Source organism: Falco naumanni, chromosome 9 (genome assembly GCF_017639655.2).
Source record: "Falco naumanni isolate bFalNau1 chromosome 9, bFalNau1.pat, whole genome shotgun sequence".
NCBI lineage: Eukaryota > Metazoa > Chordata > Aves > Falconiformes > Falconidae > Falco > Falco naumanni.
Genome location: NC_054062.1, coordinates 12938528 through 12965357, shown reverse-complemented (window position 1 = coordinate 12965357; position 26830 = coordinate 12938528). Strand labels below are relative to the sequence as shown.

The following is a 26830-nucleotide window of genomic DNA, read 5'->3' as shown; positions in this document are numbered from 1 at the left end:
AACTGCAGTGTCACAGCAGAGCCTTGAGGTGGTTAAAATCTTCGGGAGGAGGTCTGAAAAAGTATGAGGTGCTCTGAAGAGATATCGCCACCACGGTTATTTGAGTTGGCAGTCACAGTGGCTGGCGCCTGAGCCCCATTCTGGTAGGCGCTGCGTGCGCTCCAAAGCAGAGGCTGCCTTAACGTGCTCTCCGATCCCACCAAGGCGGAAGGCAGCAGTGTCCCAGCCGTGGTGCCAAAGCACAGGTAAGGCACGGACAGACTCGCTGCTGTGCGCAGGGAGGGGCACGCAGAGATGCCTGAAGGCAGGCTCAGGCATGTGGCCGGGGGCAGCCCCAGCCTGCCATGGCTGTGAGCATGGGAAGCTCCTGGCAGTGGCACTTCTCTGTGTCTCTTCAAGAATACGATGCGTTTGTCTCAACAATAAGCAAACCTAATTTTTCGTGTTTAAATCCCCAGACAGACACGCCCCCCACCCCCCATACAGCCAAGCCTCTGGAGTTACCTTAACCACGCTGAGTTTACCAGCAGACGTCAGTCAGCACCACTCACAACCCGTCGTGCCTGCAGAACCTCTGTTCAGTTTTCAGAGGAGATCAGTAGCAAATCTCCCATTTGTTTTACTGAGAGGAACTGAGACACAGGAAAATTAGTTTGTCAGTGGCAAAAAGAAGCAAAATCCAGGGTTTCCAAAACACATTTCATGATACTAGATCCTCCCACTTGAGTATCTGTTGCAGACTTTGTCCACCTCTGGCAGGTTACAGTTCTCCCTCCGACCTGTAAACAAGCTTTTGCTCATTTTTTGCAGTCTTGTGAGAAGTCCTTAATAAGTGCTACTATTATGCTACAGCTGCTGCTACCTGGACAGCCTTTAGCACAGGACGTTGTAGCTGGAGACTGCCCTGCCCCTGCCTCTTTTACAAACACATCCTAGCAGAAGTCACTTGTAAAGAAAAGAGCAACATCAGGGGACAACTGTCGGTATTCATAGAGTTTATCAGTAACTAGGGGAAAAGGGAACAGAGAAGCAAGCACCATCTGATGAGGCAGCTGATTACAAACTCAGATGAAGTGCTGTGCCATCCGTTTTTGCTGGTCACAAAAGCCCTAATTCATGGCCTCCAAACCTGAAAGCAAGGAGCCTGGTGCTAGGAGGGTGTTGGAAGTGGGATGAATTTTAGTGGGTTCCAGGTCTCCAGCCCGCCTCCTGAACTCAGAGGCCAAGTGATGTCAAAATGAACATGTCAGGTTTTGGAGAGAGGTGGCGGAATTTGACACTTAAGGTAAGAAGCCCTGCTCATGGCCCAGTTTCAGAGGTGGCAAATGCCGGGTGCAGCTCATGGCCGGCCAGCCATGCTGTATGCATGCCAGGTGCCCAAGTGGGTGGCAGAAGGGGTGCTGGCCCACAGGGTGTGGTGAGGTAAGGCCCAACCCTGGCCAAGGAGTGCAAAAGGAGGAATGCAATCGCTCAGCTGACAAAACAGCGTGGGTATGTGCGTGTTCAGGTGACGGGCCTCCATCCTGAGGTCACGCAGGCAAGCTCCCAAGAGAGCCCACATGCCTGGCGGTGACAGGGGTCTACGGCACAGGATATTCCAAACCAGCTCTAGTTGATGCTGTATCCTGACCGGTGCTGTCCCCAGAAGACACCAGTCATTTCTCTGCTGGCTTGCTCACTTCCAGTGCCAGAAGGCACAGCAGCCTGAGAAACAGCCCATCAGAGCAACATGCAAGGCAGGAGCTTGAAGCTGGCTGTGCTTGTGCTGCCTGAAAAGCCATGCCAAGTGATCACTTCTGTCGGCTGTGACCACCTGCGGGGTCCTTTTCTGCAAAAAGCATCAGAAATAACAACAAGTGGCCAGCTCAGACATAGAAAAACTCCATATACATGGATGCACACACACACACAACCCAGACTCTTTACTCTCCATTCAGACCTATCTTAGCTTTTCTATTACGATTCTCTACTCCCTCTGCCTCTCCTGAATTTCTGCCAACTGCCTCCTGCCCTAGGACACCTAGCCACCCTTCAGTGGTTCCTGTGTAGTTCTGGGCTCCCTCTGCCCCTTTTGCATGTGCTAGTCATCTCCACTTACACAGCAGTTTCCAAACTAGGAAAGAAAAATTCCATCAGGAGAGGAGAAGAGCAGCACTGTCAAAAAAACCCTGAGACACCCTGCCCAAGACAAACACCAGGCAGTGGCTCTGCTGAAAGAAATAGCTGAATATTGAGGTGCACCTGGGACCTAGTCAAACATAACTAGTTGGGCCAGCTGGAAGGTGAGTACAAAGAACTCTGGCATACGTAGCTTAGGGGCATTGGGCTTTTTCCTGTGGCATTACTGGGTGAGCTGTGCCACCAAGCGCTTCCTACTTTCTGTTCTCCCCTTCATCTGTGTTACCGCCTTCATCTTCAAGACCAATATCCAAGCATCTAGTCTGTCCTGCTGCTTTGGGTTCTCTTCAATAACACTTGCTACCTGGTGATTCCCTGCCTTTCTGCCTCAGTTTCCCTACTGGTAAACATGATTTTCCTGCAGTCTGCATCAGAGTAGGGGACAGCTGAGATTTCTGAGTCTTTGCACTTTGCCTTTTTCTTTCACCCATCACGATGCTCTGGCCTGTGTTGGAAGGATGTGGCATGGTACTTCTCCATCAATCCATAAACCCAAAAAATCTCCAAAACAGCACTGTTAAGCATCTAGGAAGGCACAAAGAAAGGAGGAAGTTATGGGTGAGACAGCTAGTTTCTTGTGTCTCCTGCTCCAGAATACAAGCTGTTTACTGTCACACTATCTCACGTTCTGCTGTTGTGCGGTGTCGCTTTGGGGAAGGGACTCTGAGCGTACAGCATCTACTGCAAAAAAAGTCTGAATCTCTTTGGGGATGCCACAACAAATACTAAGGGCAGTAGCTCAGGCCTTGGGAGTGGATAAAAGTTAAACAGTTTTTAGGAATGGCTGGTGGAACAGCCTGGACTTTGCTCCTGAGGAAGGAGGGGAAATGTCTATGTAATATTATGTTTGTCAACATTCATGTCTAGGGAGGGAGCTGACCTCTGGAGTGCCGAGTTGGGACAGATAAAACAGACTTTAATCCTGTTAACCTCCTCCGGGTGCTGAGGCCCTCAGAAGGGAAGCAGAAGGATGGAGTGCCCATCCCTGACTTGCAAATAGCAATGCAAACAGTACTTGAGGGAGTCCTGTTCCAGGAGCATGGGCTGAGCATGGGAGAATCTTGCACTGGGGAACTTGGGTTGCTGCCCCAGCTTAGCTTGGTGCTGCTTCTTAGTCTGCAGTCCCAGGCCTTGTCCTAAAGGTGTAAGAACATGGGGCAGTCATGACTGTTGTCTCTCCAGATGTGCTTTCTTAGAGAGGACATGGGAGCCTCCTTTCTTTTTACCAGGCTCCCAAAGCTTACCTTCCTAGCAGCTGCTCTACAGTGTGGCTAAGATATAGCTCTGCTCTAGGTCTCTATTTCCAGCTTTCTCACCAGACTTTACCACTTCTGCTCCCTCTACCCGTGTTTTCTTCCAGTCTTCATCTACCTAGACTGTGAGGGAAAGGAGTGTCTCTCTGTATTTTTACTGTACATCTTATGGTAGTTCAAGATTCTTTGTGACATTACTAAAAACAGCAAGTTGGAGCTATAAATATCTGAGCACCTTTATCATGTTAGCTTTCTAACTACTGATGAACTGCAACGATGGTTTAGATGTGCTAGATACTTTCGAGTACAGATATTATATCCTTGTTTGATTACTTGCTTTACCCAAATAACACCCAAGTGTAGTTCTGTTGATCCTGTAGTTTTGCTATTAATGATTTCTGTCAGTCAAGCCCATGATATCTCATTGCAGTGCACTAGATCAATATTGATTTTCTTTACTCTTAGATTTGCTTGAATCCTTTCTTATCTTTAACCAATTAAGAATTTAGTGCTACTATGAATGGACTAAATAATTAACAAAACTTGACTACGTCAGATTTCTTCTACATAATCCACAAGTCTTGCAAAAGCCAACTTCCCCAACGCAAGCAGCATTTTAACCAAGTAAAGGAGGCCAGTCAGCACAAATTTTGACATGATGAGCAATCAGGGTGGAAAAGGAACAGTAAGATGGCTTTTTGTGCCTAGGGTCGTGAATTTGTAGATGCAGCAGATTCAGCACATGTGTACACATCTGTGCAGAGTGTGTCTTTTAGAATGGTTTACTGGAGGTTTTGGTAAAGAAGAACTAGGAAATATTCTCACTCACGCACTGTGTCTGATATTGCTGTCTTCAGATCTCAGAGCTGCTTTTGTATAGGGAGCATTGGGATCTGCTTCTTGCTGCTTTCAGTAGAAGGCAGCAGTAGGACTCACCAGCACGCAGTTCCTTCTGAGCATATTTCTCATGCACTCTCTTCCTGGATGATATTTTATGAGCTTTATGAAATTCAGCATTTGGCAGAATTAAGAAACACCTTGGATCCTCAGGGCAATGCAAGCAGCATCCTGAAAGCAGTGGAGAAACAGTTCTGGAAATTTTGTGTCTGGCAATTCCGCTAGGTAAAGCCACATCTGACTTGATCAAGTGGTGGTGGTAAGTCTCAGCCTGTGTGGAAAGCTGGACTAGAAGGAACCCTCAGTACCCCCTTCAAACAGAAGTTTTTGTGATGCTGTAGAATGCAGATGACTGCCAGAAGACGGGGAGAAGGGACCAGGACCTTGAGCAGAGAGTGGAACTCATAGTCCTCAGTAACTTTTTATCCACTCTGTGTGCTGGACATATCTAGTGTGACCAGAACCCATAGGGAAGGAGTAATGTTCAAACTGGCTGCAAAAGAGAATGACAGTTTTTGGGAGGAGTCCTCAAAGCCTCACTTTCTGCGAGGTCCTTTCCCCCATGCCCAGGACAGTAACAAGGTGTCTCCAGCTCTACGGCCCTGTGGTGGCAGCCAGATCAGAGGCTCAAAGCAGCAGGGCCTACAGTGCAAGAGCAAAGACCCCAGACCTGTGCTAAAACCTGCATGAGATCTGAAACATGACCAGGATGCTTTTGCCTTGCTATCACAGTGTTATCAAGGCAATGCTTATAGCATTATTTGTTTAAAGTCACTCAGTAAAAAAAATCGGGCTTTGTAGCTTGGTGCTTGCTAGACCTTTATGCTGGGCTGACTAACACCTTTGTTGTCTTTCTGTAAAGACCACATCCTTTAATCAGAAGTAAAGTCTGACAGTTTACAAGGCAAACAACCCTCTCTGTGGATGAGCAGCACGAAGCAGCACTGGCACCCACCAACCTACAGAGTGCTGCGGTGAGAGAAAAGTCCAGTGCCTAGCATCAGGCTCTTCTCAGGCTTGTTAGGAGTGTTCATCTTAAAGAACCACAGCCCTGGCCACTGTTTTCTACCCATGTTGGCAGAACTCTCCCTCAGCAACAGCATGGGCTAGATCAACTGGATCAGTAAAATGATACAGTTGAAAAATACTCCCAGCTGGGGTGGGAGATGAAACAGGCTGAAGATCAAAAGGCCCTTGAAGAAGCCCAGAAAACTGTTGCTTAAAGAATGGGCTAGAGGAAAGCCAGAGCCTCCAGCCAGATGCTGTAGCTGGCTGATCTCGTTCCTCCCCATGTCTTGGGTCTCTATTTCCTGGCTATCTGGATGTGCTTAGGCACAGGTGGCAGAGAAGTGGTTTTTCCATTCCATGAAGTGTGGGAGAAGCAGTTTCCCGAAATTACCAGCATGGAGGGACCCATCACCTCTGTCTCAGGAGCAGTTGCGCAACTGGAACTATCAAGAGGAACGTGAACCTTTAATCGTGCTCCTTCAGGTGCTATGTGGAGTGGCAGGTTCATAACTCAGAAAACACCTCTGCTCCCAAGCGCAAAGGCTTTTTTTCCTCATTGTACTAAGTACGCAAGTGGATTGTCACTGCAGCACATCGAGGGGTAGTGAGTATATAAGGTTGAAATATGCTTGGAGACAGAGAGATGAGCGTGCTTGATGATACACTAGGACAAAAGTCTTCAATGTAGGCAGATTTTCCTCGAAAGCAGAAGTGAAATCACAAATGAAACAGGAACACAGGTCCCCTTCTGGCCCACAGAGTGACTGGAGATAATATTCTTATTCAGCAAGCCTGATCCTTGGGCGTACCTACGGCAAACCTTGCTCTCCTGACAAATCTTCAAGGCTATTCCAATACCCTCATAATCCCACCTGCTCTGGACTCCTGTCAGCCCTGTAGAGTTACACAGCTGCACGAGACATGTCTTCTGCCTGGTGCATCAACGGCATCAAGTGCCTCGGCACACCAGGAGGGAGGCAGGTGTTGGAAAGGGGATAGGTGAGCCTTTGGAGTTTTTATTATTGGTATCGATCGGGTAGCTAGAGGTACCCTTTGCCTTAGCAGAGCCTTACATTGATCTAGCAAGGGGTGGTGTTAGAAAACAGCAATGGCGTACAGAACTGCAGAGAGCAGTCAGACCAGAGGCAGTCGATGTGGTGACTTGACAGCTCTTCTATAAATCGTATTTATAAACTGTAAAAGTGGGTGTTTCCTGCCTTCAGAACACCAAGGAGCCCGGGGAGAGTGAGCTTCTTTATAAAGACAACAGTGCTTGGGAACAGGAGGCTGAGGAGAGGCCCTGACAACAAACCAAAGGGAGTCCGATCTTCCTGTGCTCACACATGCTCCTAGCTGGGAGCAGCGAGGGGCAGCCCGATGGGCGAGGGGTGGCTCCCGCAGCCTGCCGCGGCCGGCGGGGAGACCCCCGGAAGGCACTCCGCCTCTGGGGGGTGAGAACGAGGGCGGCAGTGCCACCCTGGGGTGCTCCCGCGGCCGCCTCTACCCCAGCGCACCGAGCCGGATGGGACCCACCCCCTGGGTGTGACGACCATTCCAGAAGGTGTGAGCGCAGGGGTGGGGTGCTACCTCCCCCCCCCCAGCTGTACCCCTTTGTACCCGTATTTTCAACGGGAGACCTCCCCCCGACCCCTGCTCTCCCCGCCCCGGGAGGGCGGGCTGACGGGGGCAGCGCTCGGCGCCCCGGCGCACGGGGGCTCCGTCGCGCAGCCACCGCGGACCTAGCGCCGTCGGGGCGCCCGGAGCCGCCTCCCGCAGCGCCGCCGCGCCAGGGGTCGCGCAGCCGGGGCCGGGGCGGGGCGGGGCTGTGCCGCGCTGCCGGGCGGAGCGGGGCTCCATCGCTGCCGGCGCCCCTCGCGGGGCAGTGCCGGGCGCTCCTCGCCGCCGGTTTATGTAACCCGCCGCCCGCAGCCGCTTACAAAACGCCGCCGAGGCAGCGCCGCCGCTAGAGCTTCGCCGCCGCCAGCGCAGCGGCAGCCGGGAGGTAACGGCGCTAGGCGGGTGGCCGGGTGGCCGGGTGGCCGGGTGGCCGGGTGGCCGGGTGGCCGGGTGGCCGGGCTCGGCGGCGGGAGCTGGGGGCTGTCAGTCCGACCCTACCTGTAGCCTCTGCGGAGCTTTTCCCACCCGCCTGCCAGCCCTGCGCGCACCCGCGGCAGTGGTGTGGCTTGCCGGTGCTCCTCAGCAGCTTTCAAAAGCTCGTGTGGAAAGGTTTACGGTGCTATAAACTGCAGAACCTTTGCAAACAGATGTGAGCTATACGAGGCAGCCAAATGTTCAAAAGTCTAACTGAGTCTTTGACCCTCGTGTCACTGTCACCCTGACCATTCTGTTTTTTTCCTTCTGTTCTGTTGTGCAACCTTCCAAACATGTAAGCCTTCTCTTGCTGATGTAACCAGCACATCCTCTCTTGTTTCGCCTTAGCAAGGCTTTCCCAGGGGTCACCAGCCTTAGAGTTCAGCTTGTATCCAAGTTAAACAACCCTTCCTTCTCCCCGCCACTTTAATTTCACTTGTTCAGGAAAAAAAAAATCTGCTATAGCTTCTTGAACTTTAGAAAGAGGCAGAGAGGAAAGGGCAATTCCTATTTCTTTAAATCTGGCTCTTGTAGTTCCAGTTTCTTAAAAGGCTGACCTTCTCTGTCCCTGAGAAATCCAGTACTCCCACGGTGGTGGATATTGTTGGTCCTGCTGGTTATCAGCCTCTCGGTCCTGGGAGGAAAGAAGTGAAGATGGTGGGAAAAGGGTGATTGGTGGGATGTATCTATCTTCCCACAAAAGCCAAGTAAGCAGCAACAGACAGCTTCCTGGACAGGTCTCTGTCCTTGCTCTCTTAGTTGGCCTGGTAACCAGCTTGGTTTTGTGCAACATCACGGTAGATCTTTAGCTTTCCAACAAACACCATCATGTCCGTAGGTAGAAGGGAAGTAAATGATTAGACTAACTTGTGTTACTCTGTTCAGTTTCTAGAAGAGGCATGTAGTAGTTCCTCTCTTCCTTGCTGTAAATCCCTGGAAAGGGGACAGGAAAGTTTATGGCTGCAAGGGCACCTGGCTGAAAGGCAGGGTGCAAGTTATGCTCAGGCCTTGCACAGGCTGCAGAGTTCGGGGCCTGCAGGATTTCCAAGTTCTTCACATGCAACATCAAGGCAAGAACTTTAGACTTTTCTTTAAATGAGTAAAGGGATCCAAACTTGGTCTCCATCAGTTACAGCAACAGAAAGGGATGCAGCCCCTTGACCAGAGAGCTCTGTTGCTGGGACTAAGATGTGAATCAGTGAGTACTAATGGTCATACCCATAATGACGTATTTCCTACTATGTAGGCTCCAATGCATGGGTGGGGAGAACAGTTTCTCCCTTTGCTGTTCACATGTCCTCCCTTCCAGGTACTCCAGAGCTACAGAGGCAGCTTATCTGCATGAGCCAGAATGTTTTATAACTTTGTGATTACGAATACATACTACAGTTAATTTTCCTTAACGTACCAGTTTGTACCATGTTTTTTCTTACTGTGGCATGTCCCACATCCCTCCCTGTGGGAGGGGGAGCTCCTGCTGTTCTTCAGGGTAAATGGTGCCTGTGGACAAATCCAAATTGCTTTTCCTAAGTGTAGTTGTGAAGTATCTTGATACTGGTGTGACTGAAGCACAGTAAGCAGCACGTCTAATTTTTCTTTTGATCATATCGGTATCTCTGACACGACCTTGTGCCAGCAAACTAGGTGCATGTGACTGGCCTTCGTTTTCATAAGCACAACTGTTTTTCTTCCTGTGGTTCTTCATACAGATTCATTAATCTGTTTTCTCTGCTGACTTTGTGGGGGTATGAGGCAGGGTAAGCGTGTTACACCTGAAGAAGGGGTGCTTTAGCTGACGTGGTAGCACCTTGCATTTGTTGTCCCCACTGTGCTGAGCAAGATGGTGACCATCACTGACAGGCTTAGTTTTTACCTCGTTAGATGCTCTTTCAGTTAGTATCACTTCAAGAACACATATACTTCGTTCTTAAAGGCTATGTGTATTGTTCTAGATCTGTGGGTTTCTATGCCATTGGGGACTACTGGATGTCTTCCAATGAGGATGTCCATCTTTTTGGGAACTTGGCACATGTAAGGATTGGTGCAGTGTGTGTGAGCTTGTTTTTCCAAGACACTTTCTGCAAAAATCTTTGCTGGCATGTCTCCCTTGCTGCATGTTTTTGTGTTCTTTGTCTCAACAGATGGAAACTGCTCAAAACAACAGTGACCTCAAAAAACTTAATGCAGTGGAGCTTAACCTGTGTAAGAAGGACATGATGGCAGACACGTTTGATCACAGCATTATTTCTGTTGGAGAACAGGAAGGAGCAGACAATTTCCAACGTTCTCTTCCAACACGAGAGTCCCTCCGATACCCTCGGGGCTCTGTTGTGAGTTTCCATAATATCGAGTACTCTGTCAAACAGTCCAGTGGATTCCTCTGTAAACGGAAAACTGTGGACAAGAAGATCCTTCACAATGTTTAGTAAGTTCTTGCTTAAATGAAATACCAGAGGGCAGGTATTAATCTGCCGCTGTGAATCAGTGACCCCAATGCCACCTTCCAGATCCAGCTGCGCTGGTAAAGAAATGACTGTTCTCCTGCCAGCCTGCAGTTTCATGTGAGCCCTTTGTAATTTGCTTCTAGGCAAAATAGCTGGGATATAGCTGGAACAGTTTCAGTTATTGATCTGAGCAAGTTAGGACCAAACTTGTGTGACCTCTTCTGCCAGAAGAGCTGAGGGTTCCCTTAACTATGGTTCAAGCTGCAGTCAGAGGAAATGAGCAGCAGAGAGCAGTTGTTTCTTCTTTTCAAGACTCAGCTCAGCAGGGAAGACAATTTCTGTCTTTTGTAGATTGCTTTTTATGCCTGGATCTGATTGTGTTCTGACTGGCAGTCTGGGACAAGAAAGGAAAAATACTTATTGATTTCAGATTTAAGGAAAAGTTTTTAACAATCTCTTAAGTTTTCCTTTCAACAGCATTTTGTTCACACCTTACCTCTGCAATGAGCTGCATGTGAACAGGCCTCCATTTGGAAATAACTCTTTCCTTCTTCCAGTGGCATTATGAAGCCGGGCTTGAATGCTATTCTCGGGCCAACAGGGAGTGGCAAATCTTCGTGAGTACTTTCTTTTGCTCCTTCAAATGGACAGGCAGCTGCTCAAAGAGGATTTGGGGTTCTGAGGGTTGGGGGAGATGTGAGGGATCTGCAGGCTCAGACCTTTGCATGCCTGCAAGAAATCTGGTGATGCAGTTTGACCTTGTGTCCCTCTGTCAGTTCTGCTGGAGTTCTTCCCCTGCAGTGGTGTCACAACTCCTCATCTGCTCCAATTGGGGGTCAATAGGTGACTGCAAGTACCTTTGGTGGTGGCCTGAGTTAAGATACCAGGCTGAACTGGGGTGACTGGAGCTCAGGTGTAGGCTCTGTCCTGTACCTGTAATGGGGTGGGGAGGGGATGTGAGCTCCCTTGGGGCAGGAGAGATGTCATCCCCTGTGAAGTCACTGCAGCAAGATTTCCTTGAAGGTGTTAGGCCAAACCCCTCTCTGAAAACTGACAGGCTTATGGTGTAATGTCAGTCTATAGGATGCTCTGGATCCTCACCCCAGCTTGGCTGTGGCCTGGTGGGGGGGTGCTGGAGTTCTTTGGGTGAAAGCACAGAGAAATACCATGCAGACTGTCTCCAGCCAGTTTTGATGCTGTTTTCTCTCACATATAACCATGGTAAGAGAGCTCTTTGTCACTCTCTGCCTTTGAAAATGTCAGAGACTGGCAGATACGGCCAGGGTTCACACAAGATGTGTCTTTGTGATGACCCTTGATCTTCCTCTCTGTAAGGAGACTGCTGGCTAATCAGGGTGTTTTCAAGAACAGCACTTCATCAGGGTGGTGTTTACTTAGCTAGCAGACAGGCTGGCCTCTGCATTGGCAGTTAGGACAACTCAGTGATACTAGAAAAGAAAATTTCTTTACATAATTAATCTCAACGCTAGTCTTGTTTATACCCATTTGGATTAATATCCTTGAGATCAAAGTAGTTATTTCTGTGCTCCCCTGGCTGGAAAGCAGGCTGCAGCTACTTGGCAGGGTGCGTTTGTGTCTGTGTATTTGAGGTTAGCTGTTCATACGGAGACTGAATTTATGTCTGTAGGGGGTTGGCTGCTGTGAATTGTGAAGGTCTGTATACTACCATACTGCTGTGGCACACCTTGTGCTGGAAAATCCTGTGTTCTACACCAGATTTTCTGTACAAAGAGCTAAAGCCCTCGAGCAGAGGAAGCCCATTTCTGTGCCCTTTGGTTTGCCCCGTGAGCAGGCTGTAACTGTGGTCCTGACTGGTGGTACTTAGTCAAAGGTAAAAGCAGCTGTTGTGGCAAAACCTAATGCCTGGTGTTTGTCTGAAGTCTCCTAGACGTGCTGGCTGCCAGAAAGGACCCAGCAGGCCTGTCTGGAGAAGTGCTTATAGATGGCATTCCACAACCTCCAAATTTCAAGTGCATCTCGGGGTATGTTGTGCAGGTGAGTAACTGCCTTCAGTGGCAGCCTGGGATCCCTTGGGAGGGAAGAGCACATAAGATGAGCAAAGCTTGAACTACTAGGTTAGGTAATTTTCAGTGATCCCTACCAAGTCTAGTTTGATAACTTTAAACATTACAGTATTTAGTATTTTTCTGGGAGCAATCTGTTGCTCCAACCAAGTTAATCACAGAGGTGTTTGTCTTACCAGAGATGCCCAAACCACTGGGCTACTGTAATTTGTTCTTTGGGCTCTTCCCTGAAGTACTAGCAAGAGTTTAAAAAACATAAAAAAGCAAGGAAAAAACCTGCAACACCCAAAATCTCTTGTTGCAAAACTCAAAAGCAGTTCTAGCTGGCCGAAGTACCTTCAAGCTATCAGACAATAATTCTAGGAAGTTAATAGGTCCCTGCTGTTCTTCCTCTGATTCTGGCTGGCTGGGACAGAGCTTCGTTCCACTCTGAGACAGGAAAAGCCAGCTGAATCTGCGGAAGTGGGTGGAGGCCTGGACCAATAATAGACCCTCAAAGCCCTGGGGGAGCTGAGGAGAAGGGGATTCTTGGCAGCCATATGAGCAGCCAAATCTGGAAATCATCCAGGCTTCTGACTGCAGACAGATGTGAAGCAGGCAGCTTTTCTGAGATCTGCCAGCTATGGGGCTCTGGGAGAGTGCATGTGATGAGACTGATGCTGAGTCTTGGTCCTGCAGGTCAAAGATCCCCAAATCATCAGTGTTTCATGAATGGCCAGGAAGCTTCTTGCAAGTGGTCCCAGTTTGAGACATCTGTCTCTCCAATGTTGAAAGCAACCAAACTTTACCTTCAAATGATAGGCAGCCAGGTGAGACATTAAATGGTCTCGTTCCCCTCCCGCCCCTGTGCAATACTCCTTAGATCAACAAAGATGGCCCAAGACTACAAACAACACTTAGGACCTAAATACATACGTACTTAGAGGGTCAGTTTTCTGCAGGTGAGCATACACACGTGCTAAGTCATGTGTTATCCCTATAAAACTGCTGTTGGTCTCTCCACTTATGCCTTGCAAGTGAGGGTGTCATGCCTCTGTTTGGTACTAAGGTAATTTTAATTTAATTAAAATTAAAATTAAAATTTATTTACAGTTTAGTTTCCAATGTGGTGACCCAGCAGTTGTATTGGTGGATCTGAGGGTGGAGAATGGGAAGCTGGAGTGAGAGACTGAGGGTGTGTGGGGAGGGAGGTGACAGCAGGAAATTCCTAAACCAGCTTTGGCAGCAAAGTCAGTTTATCATAACAGTACACCCCGAGCAATCTGTCACATACTTCTAGCAGAGCAGCATGTTCAGTCTTCCTCACTTAACTCCAGTACCAAATGTGGCTGGCTGGCATGTTCTTTGTGCTGCTTATCAACTGCATCGGATGTGGAAAGAGTCCCAAAGCAGGCAAGAATCTGCTGCCCTGGATCTTAGGGGCTGGGTCTTCCAAAATGGCACAAGATTTGAAAGGTGGCCGATTAACAGGCATCTTTTCTCAGCAGTTGCCCAGTGTTGCAGCCCTTCTCCTGTCATAAGATGGGATGCAGAATTGTCTCTATTGTCATAGCAGGGATGATGGGGAGGCATGGAGCTCTGGACAGACGTGACATCAACTCTGGCTCATGGTTGTTACAGGTTGGTGTAGGCTGCCCAGATGTTCATCAGCTGGATAGGTTTGATTCTTACTCAAAACGCACATGACAGCTGAAGCTTTTCTAAAGGGCTAGGCCTTAGAATAAGGTCTCGTGCCCAGGAGTTATAGATAGTTGAGACATGGAAAAAATCAGGAGCAACTTGGTGAAATGTTCTTGTTTCTCTGAGGAGCTGCTGCCAGCGAGGAGCTGGGGAGAACTCCTTGTTGGCAGCTGAACTTGGCAGGTGCTCTGGACCACCACAAGATAATGGCTTGTAACCTGGAACAGAGCTGACTTTGGTGACTCCCCTCTGCCTTGAACACTGAGCACTGGCAATGTCTGTGGACCTCAGCTGGACTGGCAGAGGTTTAACTCTTTACAAAACCAGCTGCCTGCTCTGCCTCCCTTTGGCTGATAAGGAAAATGCACTTGCGGTACAAAATGGCATTGTCTGCACTTGAACTTGTGAGTCTGAAAGCAGGCTGAGGTGGGGCTTGGTGTTAGCTGGGAGCTGAAGAGCTGCATTCTCCCTTTGACTGCTACTGAATGACCTTGAATTTCATGTCTTGTAAGTTTTGAAGCAAGTTTTTGTCCCTCAGTTCGGTTTCCACTGTGGGCCACAAACAGTTTATCCAGCAACTGCCACTACAGGGACTCTGGTGCCCAGTCAGCTAGCTGAGAAGGAGGTTTTCCAGCTGTCCATTTATGCTACTTTCAGGATGATGTTGTCATGGGCACAATGACGGTGAGGGAGAACCTGCACTTCTCTGCTGCCCTGCGACTTCCCAGCTCCATCAGCATTAAAGAGAAGGAAGAGCGAGTCACCCAGATAATCAGTGAGCTGGGATTAAGCAAAGTGGCTGATGCTAAGGTGAGCAGTGAGAATATCTTTCTTGGAAATCATACTACCCCTGGAAACTGAACTGCTCGACTCTGGGCAGTATGCATATATAGTGCAGCTACATTAAGTTAAGCAGGAGCCTGACTAAACCATACTGCACATCAGTCTCCAGCTCAGAAGGTAACTTGGAAAGAGGTATGTGTATTTCTTACTAAAAGGGGAAGATTTTGGACCACATCCAGCATGTTTAAGTTCAGAGGGGGAAAAAGGTTGCCTAGTCGTCGCACCTTGGAAAGCTGCTCAGTCGCTTCCTGGCTTTGTGGGACAAGATGGAAATGTTTTTACAGTGCTGAAAGTTGTGAGGGATGGAAATCTGGACTGTGATGGAGAAGTTCTGTGCAGAGCTTGTTCCTCCCAGCAGCAGTTTTACTCTTACTTCTACATTACTTACACTACTCTTGAGCAGCAGACAAGCTACCAACAAGAGGCATCCCTGAACACCAATGCCACCTCTGACTGCTGCGGCCTCATTCTGACTCTTCTCTGTCAGTGTCATCCTTGTTCTTTGAAATCATAAGGTGCCTGGAACCTCTGAAAATTGGGCTCTGCTACTGCTACACAGTCCCTCATATTAAGTCAGGCCCATCATCCTCTGCTGGCTGTGGAGTTCACTACTGGGACTCTGAAAATGAAAAGGGCTGCTGGGTGCAGAGTGCCTTGAGTTCCAGGACATGCACTGACCAGGCCCTGTTGCAAATATCTGATTTCTTCTGCTTGTAGGTAGGAACCGAATTGATCCGGGGAGTGTCTGGAGGGGAACGGAAGAGAACCAACATTGGAATGGAGCTCATCACAGAGCCACCAGTCCTTTTTCTGGATGAACCAACAACTGGCCTTGATGCTAGCACAGCCAATGCAGTTCTCATCCTCTTAAAGAAGTAAGAGTCAGTTCTTCAGGGCTCTGCTTCAATTTTGTTGTCAGCTCATCAGTAGAAAAAGGAATGCTGTTATGACTAAGTAGCTACAGTGGTCTTTTTTTTAAAAAAAAAAACGCAGCTAGACAAATAGATTCAGAAGTGGTAGCAAATTATTCATTTGGGTCTTGTCTAAAGCCTTTTGAAATTGATGGGAATCTTTCCACAGCGAGCAGTGGATTGGAGCCCAAAATGCAGAGGCAGCTTGGGCAGCTTCCCTTTGGCCCAAAGAGGGGTGGGCTGGGAGGTCAGGCCTTGTAATCGTAATTTCTTGGCCTTCCAGATAAGTCTATTAAAATGTCTCTTCCTCTGCTCTGGCAGCAGGCTTGAACTCAGACCAGACTTCACTTGCAAATTACTCTCAGTGTTTACCTTCATCTCCTAAGTTTTGGAGATGAATTGTCTTCTGGTACAAAGAGGACCAGACGAGGCTTATTTAATGAGAAAGGGTTTCTGACCCTCCTCCTGGGTTTGTAGCATGTCTGGTTTTGCGGGGGCGACAACAGTTAGCTCTTCTGTCTGGATAGTGGTCTTTAAGCAGCAAGGATACTTGTTGGGCATCAGTGCTAAAGCCTACTTGAAAGACCATCTGACAAGCCTGAAAGAAAACTAGTCTTGACTTTTCTAGAGACTAAGTCTTCAATAGAAGAGCTAAGAGAAATCTCAGCTGGCCAGACTTCCACAGCCTGGTATGTAAAGCCTGGTACTGCCATTGAGTGCAGTAGGGCTGTTCCTGTTAGTCAAGTTGAAGCCTGGTATAGAAAACATGTAAGGAGGGTTCATACACAGCTGTGGCCTCAACCTTTGCTAGCTACAGACAGCGTAATACTTTGTCTACCTGGACTGCAATGACGGCCTGCTGTAATGAGGGGTGCTGTCTTTAAGGTCTTGCAGGCAGCATCTGACACAGTGACAGAGAAGGGAACTACACCTTTTCTGAGACTTTGAGAAATTGACAAGTATTTGCCTTGGATTTCGATACTTAATTTTCACTTGGGTAACATGACCTTTCTGAAATGCAAAATGTGGTGTATTTGAGAGATGTTTTATTTCTATTTCAGGCTCTCCAGAAGAGGACGAACCATCGTATTTTCCATCCATCAGCCCCGCTATTCCATATTCAAGCTGTTTGACAGTCTGACATTACTAGCTTTGGGAAAGGTGCTGTACCATGGGCCTGCAAAGCAGGCCCTAGAGTACTTTAATTCTATTGGTAAGTCTTCTGTGCTAAGAGCAAAGGCAACTGGCTAATGAGTTTAATCTGTGGGCGGATTCTTACCCTAGCACTGGTTAATAGTTGTGTGCCGTTTTGTCACTAGGGTGCTAGAGGCTGTACACGTGCAGTCTGGACAGTGCTATGTTAGAACAGGGAACAGACAAAATGATAAAACTGAAATTTTTCAGACAACAGAGCATGGCTTTCTCCTGGCTTTGTTTTGCCTTGCATCAGGACAAAACATCAGAATTGCTTGGACATTCAGAAGCATGATGTACAACAGACAAGACGATGCTCGTAGTTTTACCAGGCCTAGGTGGTAGACCCAGTGGGTTTTGAACCACAGCCTGCAGGTGGGCAGCAATCTGTAGGGGCTGGTCTAAGAATCTGCTGTAGTCTAAACGCAGGTGGGCAACAGAGAGGACAAAATAATGGTGTGTCTTAAGATGGGTTAATAATTGCACTGTTGGGTGGCTGGTCCCACTCCAAGTAAACAGGGTGAAGGTTTCTGACTGGACAGAGAATGTGGAGTGAATTTCCAGTCTAGCTTGAATGCAGCCATGGACATACTGGATTGTAAGCTTTCCCTGGCTTTAAGGGAGATGCTTTAACTATTCACTACTTAGAATCATAGGATCATTTAGGTTGGAGAAGACCTTTAAGATCACGAAGTCTAACTGTTAACCCAGGACTGCCAAGTTCATCACTAAACTATGTCCCTAAGTACCACCTGCGGATCTACGTGTTTTTTTAAACACCTCCAGGGATGGTGACTCCACCGCCTCCCTGGGCAGCCTGGTCCAGTCCTTGACCACCCTTTCAGTGAAGAAGTTTTTCCTAATATCCAATCTAAACCTCCCCTCGCGCAGCTTTAGGCTGTTCCCTCTTGTCCTGGCCCTTGCTCCCTGGGAGAAGACACCAACCCCCCCTGCCTACAGCCCCTGTCAGGCAGCTGTAGGGAGGGAGAAGGTCCCCCCTGAGCCCCCTCCTCTCCTGGCTGAACCCCCCCAGCTGCCCCCCATTACACTGGTGCCCCAGACCCACTGCCCAGCTCTGGGCATGCTCCAGCCCCTCTGCATCCCTCTGGCAGCGAGGGGCCCACAGCTGGAGACAGCATTTGAGGTGTGACCTTGGTGGTGCTGAGTATAGGGGGACAGGCATTGCCCTGGTCCTGCTGGCCATGCATGCCGCTTCTACTTCTCCTCTCAGTATCCCACCTCACATCCTTTCTCACAGGAATGCTATAGAATAAGCATCTTTGCTTTTTTTTTCCTCTTTTCTTGTCCCGTAGCTAGAACCATATCATAAGAAGCCACTCTTGGACAGCCCTTCCTCTTCCTTGTGACCAAAAACACAGACAAGAGTTGGCTTCTAGAGCAAGCATCTGTGGCTCTAGAGCAGACATCCAGCAGCCTCTACTGAGGAACTGTGTGTCTTTCAGAGTAGCATGTAGAACAGCACTGGGAAGGAGGCAGGAGTTATCCATGCTGAGCTCTGTAGAAGCAAGTTACAGATTTATTCACCACTGATTTCAGGTGAGAAGAGACTCTGAAGTTCTGTATAGATACCTCAGATTCACCACCTCCTAAATCCTGTCCATTCTACTGCTGTAAAGTAATGTTTATGGAAAACAGTGAAGTTTTCTTGTGAAAGGGTTGTGGAAGAGCACTGCAGTATTAGACCTGACCTTCCAAGCTTTGCTCTGTGCAATACCAAGATGTTGCATGTGTGGGTTTTGGGTTTGTTTTTTTTTAAGGATATGAATGTGAACCCTTCAACAATCCAGCTGACTTCTTCCTTGATATCATAAATGGTGATTCAACTGCTGTGGCAGCAAGCAAGGAAGATCACAGACCTGTGAACACAGGGAAAGGTAAATTGTGAATGAGAAATCCACTGTTGGCTGGTGTAGAAGGGAAGTTGTATATGGTGATGGCAGGCTTTTATTCTCTGCATTTCTTCCAGTCTAAGGATACTTCATTATCTTTTTGTTTTTCCTGCTAATAGATACACTTTGCTTTAAAATTTTTGAAAGGTATTTTTTTTCTCCTGCAGTAATATAGGAGAGCAATGATAAATATCAGTAATTTACAAAACCTGTGTGGGAAAAACTGAAAAACTAGAATTGCTTAGTCTCAAGAGACAGCTGACAGAAGACAGAAGTTTTCAGTCACACAAGAGGCTGCTGCAGAGAAGACAGAGTAGATAGATAAATGAGTAAGGGATTTACAGGGCAGTGAGAAAGATTGGAACTAGATTAAAGAACAAACCTTACAATCTAGCAAGTGAAATGTTGGGAAATACTTGTTTGGGGATGCTATAGCATATCCACGACTGAAGGATTATAAGGGAACAGTTTTCGTAATGGTGCTTTTTGGGGATGGGGAAATGGATCAGAGCAAACATTGATTTTTTTTCCCCCAAAATTCAGTGAAACACAGGTTTTCTCGTTCCTCATTCTAAGAATATGGTACTTTTTGTGCCACAAAGAACAGGCAGATTAGCTAGGTTTGATTAAAAACTGGGGAACCCTCTCATTCAAGCTAGCCTCTTAAGCTCAGAGCTAAAGCTTGAACAATTCAAATTCTCTGGGCATTCATGCTTCTTTTATTCAGCCGCTAAGGTTGGCTGAGCATGTTGATGGGCCATATCTGAAGGTAGGGTTCATTGAGAATCACGAGCCATATCTTGTCTTTCTCACTCAGAGATGAGCAGTGAAGATGGAGTGGCAGAAGATAACGTGGACAGCAGTGTGGTAGATGTGCTGCACCAGAAATATCTCAACTCCAGCCTGTATCGGGGCACAAAGGAAGCACTGGTGAAAGTAGAGCTTGAACGGGGAAGCAAGCAGAGAGTATCCAAGCAGGGGCATGAGATTACCTATGCAAATGGATTTGTCACCCAGCTGTACTGGGTGTCCAAGTGTTCCCTGAAAAACCTCATCAGAAACCCACAGGCTTCCATTGCACAAGTACGTAACAACTGCTAAAAGTCTCAGACTCCCTCTGGTCCCAGTCCTGCAATCTGCAGTTTATAGGACAGACTTTTGTTTTCAAAGGCAGCTAGGGAAGCAGGAAAGTCCTGTACCACTGCCACTTCAGTGGAGCGAGATGCCCAGCTACCTTTGTTGCCTTTGAAAAAAACACCTCTGTTTTAGTTTAGCACAAGAGCTATTGCACTGAAAATTGGGGAGTGGGGGAAATGCTCCGTTCTCTGGTTTACATGGGGAGCTTTTAGGGTGGCATTAATTTTGTGCCTCACTTGACATTTTAAGCTGGGTTATTCTTTTGAGTGTGCTTCTACTAAACTATCCTGACCAGAGGAAGGAGAAAACTGAAGAGGATAAACTTTGAAAATTTGCCATAATGCTTTTAACTGTGTGTGTCATAGGTATACATTGACTCACAACAGCGGTTTTAGGCAGGTGTGAGTCTTAAACCTTACATGTGCCTTAATAATAAGTTTGTCCCTATTTACTTATCTGAAGGATTCCCTTTTCCCTTTCTTCTTTCCATTTCTAGATTGCAGTGACCGTAATTCTTGCTTTGGTTGTGGGTGCTATCTTTTTTGGTGTAAAGTTGGATCGAAGTGGCATTCAGAATCGGTAAGTTGGAAAGCCACAGCTTTGCTCATTTTTCTATCTGTAGCAGACAGGTTCCAGCCACAGGGAAGGCCTTGAGATCCACTTGGACCACAAAGGAGTGTTGGGTTCACAAGCCTCAGTGCACTGCAGCGTGGTTTTGCTGGAGGTCCTAAAGGGACCACAGTTCTGTCAGGCTTGTACATATGTACAAAAGAGGTGTGAAAAGTGTAAACCTGTTTTTCACAGCTAAGATCTACAGGAGTACAATTAAATATTTCTATTCTATGGACAGAGACAGAAAAGCATTGGCTTGATGGTATGATGCCTGAGGCTGCCGGTGTTAATCTAGACTGTTTCCTCACTTTTTGACTGTTCTGTTTTGCCTTCTAGGGTTGGATCCTTGTTTTTTGTTACCACAAACCAGTGTTTTTCCAGTGTCTCTGCAATTGAGCTGTTTATCAGACACAAGAAACTGTTTGTGTAAGTAGTGAGGCACTTAGACTGTCTCATACTCAGGAGTGAGGCGGCAAGGATGTATCTTACAGGCTAAACAAAATGGTTTCCACCAAAGACTTGATTGTTCCCTTGCAACATCAGATTGTAATAGTAATGTTGAATTGGTCTGTAGAGCAGGAAGCTGAAATGCTAAGACGTGGGGAAGTAGGGGAGAAATAAAATGCTTTTACTTGCTTGCTATGTCACAGTTAGAAGTGTGTTTCCTACCCACTTTTGGTAACAGCTGGTTCTGAAGTCTGCACGTGAATCCTGTAGACAGTGAATCCTGCCTGCCCTCTTGCTGACAGGGTTGAAATGCTGTCTTACTGTGGTCCTAAGGTGGTAAGACTGTGCAAAGATGAAGGGAGAGTTCTTGGACAAGTTTTGCAAGGGATGCTTAGATGAAGAAGGCTGCTGGCTGGCTTGCAAGAGCTCCATAATAATCAAGTGCATCTCTCTATGTGTGTTTGTATGTGTGCATATGTATATAAATGCATGTATATATTATATACACACTACATGCATACACATATGTGTTGAAAGTGTAGTTTGGAATAGTCTCCAGCTCATGGGATAAAAGGGCAAGAGACTGATTCTATGCAGTAAAGAAGAATTAGGGAATTTGTGCCTGGAATGTGCATGTCTGACTGAAGACTGGTCAGAGCAATCTAACAGCTGCTCAGGAGTGAATCCCCTGCCCTGACATTTCTTGCCAGTCTGCCCTGCTTACCAGCTTAGTTTACCAGCTGTGTCAACGGGGATTTTGGCACCTCACCAATTAAAGCATCTTTTCATAAGCCCCATTAAGCAGTAAAACAATCATAATGATATTTAATTGCCTTGTAAACCAGAGGTGAGCTGATGTCTTAAAGGTGTTTTCCCATTGTTGGGTATCATTCCTTCTCTCCTGGAAGTAGCTGTATGAGTTAGCTGTGGATGAAGTGTTCCTCTGGTTAATAGCAGTCTTAATACTTTCCCAGGTCCTTGTGTTAAGGATCATTGTCTTTGAAAAGAGATTCAGGAGCATTTTTTCTAGTATGTTACTTAGCAGTCACACAGCCTTCCATTCACTTTCCTCGGAGGGCTCTCAGTATAACTGCAGGGCCCATGAGATAGATCAGCTCTGACTTTACAAAGTGGGAAAATAAGCAGCTTGCATATAGAGAAGTTCAGTGGTAGAGAGAACAGAAACTGAATCAGGATAAACCAGACATTCATGCGGAACCTCTGAACCTGTACAACTCCCCTCCTCCCTGTCCTCACAGCCATCAGTACACCAGTGGATATTACCGTGTGTCTGCCTACTTCCTGGCCTTGATGATAGGAGATTTGCTGCCCATGAGAACTGCTCCAGCCATCATATTCTCATGCATCAGCTACTGGATGATTGGTAAAGAATTGATGCTTCTGTTGAACTTGCCACCTTCTAACATATTTGATTTCTGATTTGCCAGAGTTCAGTTCCTGTATCTATAACATGAAACTCGTTGAACCTGCAACTGATTTAAGTGCTTGGCATCACAACTTTGGAGGACTCTGGGGCAGGGGCAGAGAAACCAGCAATCTAAGACAGGGACCTGTCTGACCACATCTTTTGATAATGCTCTTTGGGCCTTTAGAGCATGCATAGTTCCTGCCAGCTCCAGACTTGGTCTTTCTTCCTGCTTCCCCTGTCTTGTGTAGGAGTCCAAGGGTACTGCCCTGCGATTGATAATTTGGTGGTTTGCTGCATTTTTCCCTTTCTGTTTTTTGACAGGATACCAAGCTGTTACAGGCCGGTTCTTCTTCTTCATGCTGACCCTGGTACTGGTGTCCTACACTGCAACAGCCATGTCTCTGGCTATCAGTGCTGGGATGGATGTGGTGGCTGTGGCGAATTTGCTCATCACTATTTGTTTTGTCCTGATGCTTGTAAGTATATAAGGATGTGTGTGCTCCTTTGGTGGAGGTGAGGAGCAGTGGAGATAGGCTGACAGGACTGGGTTGAGCCAGCTCTAAGCAGGCTGAGAATCCACAGTCCAGTAGCATGTCAACCCCATGCCTGTGATTTTATTGTCACTACAGCCAAAGATGTACTTCTGCCAACTTGTAATGTAGGGTACAAATCATTGCTCAGGTGCAGTTCAGTAGGTGTGATGCCACCAGAGCTTTTGCAAACGTTGTAAATACCCCTCCCCACACCCCGGCCCCCGAAAAGAAATTATTTTTTTTAAATTGTCCTTACAAAAATTGTTTTTTTAAAAAAATCTTGCATTTCCAGCATTAGAAATCTAAGCAATCAACTAGATCAAGAAAAAATCTTGAAATAAACTTTAGATAGATTGATTTTATTGCATTAATTTTTGTTGCCCGGTGGGATTAGCAGGAGCATACTCTCCCTTTATTTTAATTCAGTATTGCCCTTGGGTTCCAGAAATTACTTCAATACTCTTCTTCAAGGACTTCTGAGGAAGAGAGCAAGTGAGAGAGAGAGGAATTTTGACAACACATAGATGAGTGGTGTGAAGTTTTTTTCAAAGCCGTAATGTCAGTGATGAAAATTCTTGACTGTGAGGCCTATCAAGTTACCTTAGAGCAAAAAGTACCTACTGTCAGGTGATTCCTGATAGCTGCCTGTGTACCTAGTCTGAGCCCACAGCACAACCCTTATTTGATTTGCAGCTTAACCTGCTTTTGCAGTAAGCTAAGTGGTAGTGTCTTGCATCAAATGCTTGCTGCGGGTGAGAAATGTGCATGCATAATGACAAGCAGCTGATGTACGTTGAGTTAAGTCACAGTATATAAGGAATGGCACATGCACATCCTGAAAAGACAGCAGGGTTAGCACAAAACCACTTTTGCATAATGTTTAGCTGTGAAGTCCAGTTGTACTAAGAAGTAAAAGAGCAAGCCTTGTTCCAGGCAGGAGGGAGCGCAGGTAAAAGGTGCAGGTCAGAGGAGAAAGCTGAAACGGTAACAGTCTCTAAGGCTCCCTATGGTTTTCTTCTTGTTTCTCCACTTCACCTCCCAGTCATCCTTTTTTAGCCTCTGGTTAACTCTACCATAGGATACAGTCCTCCAGAGTAAGAAGTTGTTAGCATGCATACTTAACTCACGTGTGGATGTAGAAAACCTTTGTGACCTCGTTGCAAGCAGTTCAGCTGGAGTACTTGGGTGTGCCGTTGGGCCAGCTGGCTGGGGCTGCTGTGAGGTTTGGTTTGACCTTGTGCCTGTAGGCACAGCCCTAACAGCAGTAGGATGCCCATCTATACCACTGCACCTCTAGCTGTGCAGGAGTGGCATTGTTTGCAGTAAAACCACAGTCTGTGACTCTGAGTCTCTTCTGTTCTATTTCAGATCTTTTCAGGCCTCTTAGTAAACCTCCCTTCCGTAATGGGCTGGCTGAACTGGCTCAAGTACTTCAGCATCCCACGATACGGCCTCACTGTGAGTAGAAGGTAGCGTCGGCCCCTGTGGGTAATGTAGGCACATTGTTGCTTCCTGGAGACTTTTGAGTATGAATTAGTTACCTCAAAAGTTAGATTTGGTTTCTTTCTTGCATGAACGTGGTAAAAGACAAACTAGCCAACCCCCAAAAGGAAGCAAAAGTTAATCTCAGTGTGACAGGTGGAAGTCTCAGAGACTGAGCAAATCCTCAGTGCCACAAAATTAGTGCTGGTTGTACAAGCAGCAGAGTGAGCTGTCCATGAGATGCTAGTTTTCTAGCCTGAATAGTTGATCCCTATGGTTTAGAATAAAGTCAAATATTGTATAGCCTCTCCAGAGACTGCTGTGTGAGTGGCCAGTCTCAAGTTAATGACTGTCCAGCTGGTTAAAGGATTTGCCATAGTGCCCAGGTGTCTCAGTCTTCAGCGTGGCTTCCTCTAAGTGAAGTAGGACTTACTGCCATTTCTGAATAAGGAGCTGGGGTACCAGAAAGCAAAGGGTGCAGCTGTTTGAAACACACTAACTAGACATAGCAGGTCACCACTGGTCACTGGTAAGGGTTGTGCTTCCATCTCCTGTCTTCATCCTTGCCAGTCCTATTTGGGAGGAATAGTTTCTTACCTTTGAGTAAAAATGAGTGAAATGAATGCCAGAGCTGGTGCAGGTTGGTGTGGGCAGGACCATGTTGACCAGCAGTGGGAGAGAAGGGTAGGATCAAGAAAGGGGGAGATGTGAGACCCTCCCCTGTTAGTGTATCACTGAGATATTTTATCAGTGTTGCTGAACATGGGAGTGTCGCCTGAGACTGCACGTAGCCCAGGATGCCAGTGCAAGGGAACTCTTTCCCTCTTGCCTTGGCTGATACTGCCATCTGCTTCAGTGTGCTGGTGCTGAGGTGTCAGCAGCAGCCACATGGTTTTCTGAGTCAGCAAATTGACCCAGATGAAAGTGGATGAACAGGAACTTGTGGCTGGCAAGACAGAAACCTGTAGCTAAATCACTGAACTGTAACTTTGAAGGCAAAGACTCAGACACCAAACCATCCTGCATGTAGAACCTGGAGCAGTTTCTCAGAAAGATGGTGATTAAGAGCTTCAAAATAAAAAGGAACATATACAAGAATGGTGATACGTGTCTTTTAATAATGAAGTTCCTTTGAAGTGTTTCAGTTTTAGCACCTCAAATCACTAATTCTAAAGATCTGATGACTACCTCTTTCCCTAGGCTCTTCAAGTGAATGAGTTCAGAGATCTCTACTTCTGTGGTGAGAAGCATCCAAATGTTACAGTATCTGCAAGAGATGCAGGCATTTGTTCCCCCAATATTTCAGGAGAAATGTAAGTCTTTAACTCATGGTGGTTCTTGGGCCTGAACTGTGATGGCTTGCCTAAAGAGAAGTCTGACTATTTCAAATCTCTGTATTATTCACAGAATAACCACTCACAGGCCAGTCTCAACAGTATATCCCAAAATAATGTATTTTAGGATTATATAGTAAAACTTCATAATTATCCAAGAGTGAAGTAGGGATGAAACTTTACTCCTAAAAATAGGCAGATGAGCTACATTAAATTTTGTTTTTGATAACCTAGCCCTGGCTTATCAGTTTGGTTGTCTTCTTTTTTTAAAGAAGCCCAGGGTCACTTAGCAATAGAAATGCAATGTGTGGGCAGCTACAAAGTTGTAGGGATGCAGCAAACCTGCGATCATGCCTGCCCCTCAGAGCTTGTTCATAAATACTAAGCTCTCTGTAGATACAGCAGAGCGCCAAGCTATCTTCCTAGTGCTATTGCCCCATTTGAAATACTCTTTGACTACTGATACCTTAAGCTGTAGCAATGCATGTATTTCATGACACATGCTGGAGGGCTGGAAAACTCAGGTTATTGCAGGGAACAGTGCTAGAGCACTGTTTCCACAGCTTTTGGACCCCAAACTCCTGCTGTGGACACCCAGTGACTGCTGTGTGAAACTAATGCTTTTGTACTTACCACGGTTTAATGTGGTTCTGAGGCTTACTCATAAATTGCCAGCTATCTATAAACAATTAGGATACTACTGAAAAACTATGACAACCAGAGATCTAGGTTTGTCCCTTAAGCTTTTTTTAGTGATAGATTATGAAGTTACTATATTTTTGGCACCTGTTTTGCAGAATTGAGGGGAGAAGGATCTTTGTGGAACAGGACACCTGAAGACATGCACCACATAGTAATACCAACTTCTGTCCCATGCTTTTCTGCAGGTGTTCTGGTGAAGCATACCTGTGCAGCCAAGGAATCTCACCTACCAGCTGGGAAATGTGGGAAAACATAGTGGCTCTCTTCTGTATGACTGTTATCTTCCTTATTGTTGCCTATGCAAAACTCCGGTTTATGAGAAAGTTCACATAGGCTCCTGCGTTGCCTTGCCCTGCAGCTTCTTTGGTCTTAGAACTGCAAAGCTTGTTAGGGCCTGCTGGAGATTGCCAAAAGATTTCAACTGACTTCACTGGACTTTAGATGGGAACCCTGTCCCCTTGTTTCTGGAGCATTATCTCTGCATGGTTGTATGATTTTGGTTTCTAAGAAGAAATGCATGAATGTACATTGCGTAAGTGATTTTTTGGTAAGAGAATATAATTCTCATAATTCCTTAAGTACATATTGAACTATATATTGTAAAGCATTATTCTTCTGTGGCCAACTGAACATTTCCTATATAAAAGGGAAGCATTTTCTTTTGAAACATGTGAGCTTCTCCATCACAAATGGTGTAAGG

The 26830-nt window shown here is 46.7% G+C and overlaps 1 protein-coding gene and 1 long non-coding RNA gene across 5 annotated transcripts; one reads left to right on the top strand and one right to left on the bottom strand.

The window, feature by feature from the left end:
• Positions 1–980: 980 nt before the first annotated feature.
• On the bottom strand, positions 981–8463 carry LOC121094126. 2 transcript variants are annotated; one of them, XR_005829759.1, is made up of 3 exons: positions 7452–8463; positions 4368–4499; positions 981–3554 (listed from the first exon to the last, which is right to left on the bottom strand). It is a non-coding gene; the product is annotated as an uncharacterized LOC121094126 (long non-coding RNA). The 2 variants fall into 2 exon arrangements; XR_005829760.1 differs by having other exon boundaries at positions 981–3314.
• On the top strand, positions 6312–26656 carry LOC121094123 (broad substrate specificity ATP-binding cassette transporter ABCG2-like). Of its 3 annotated transcripts, none has more exons than XM_040607318.1 (16): positions 6312–6335; positions 9569–9852; positions 10429–10488; positions 11773–11887; positions 14254–14406; positions 15157–15314; positions 16412–16563; positions 18323–18439; positions 19272–19537; positions 20088–20170; positions 20540–20629; positions 21910–22034; positions 22401–22555; positions 23981–24070; positions 25295–25407; positions 26316–26656. In XM_040607318.1, the coding sequence occupies exons 2-16, from the start codon at positions 9569–9571 to the stop codon at positions 26461–26463; spliced, it is 2109 nt and encodes a 702-aa protein (XP_040463252.1). In that variant the 5' UTR covers positions 6312–6335; the 3' UTR covers positions 26464–26656. The 3 variants fall into 3 exon arrangements, with proteins under 3 accessions (XP_040463252.1, XP_040463250.1, XP_040463249.1); XM_040607316.1 differs by lacking the exon at positions 6312–6335 and adding an exon at positions 7156–7338; XM_040607315.1 differs by lacking the exon at positions 6312–6335 and adding an exon at positions 8560–8625.
• Positions 26657–26830: the final 174 nt, after the last annotated feature.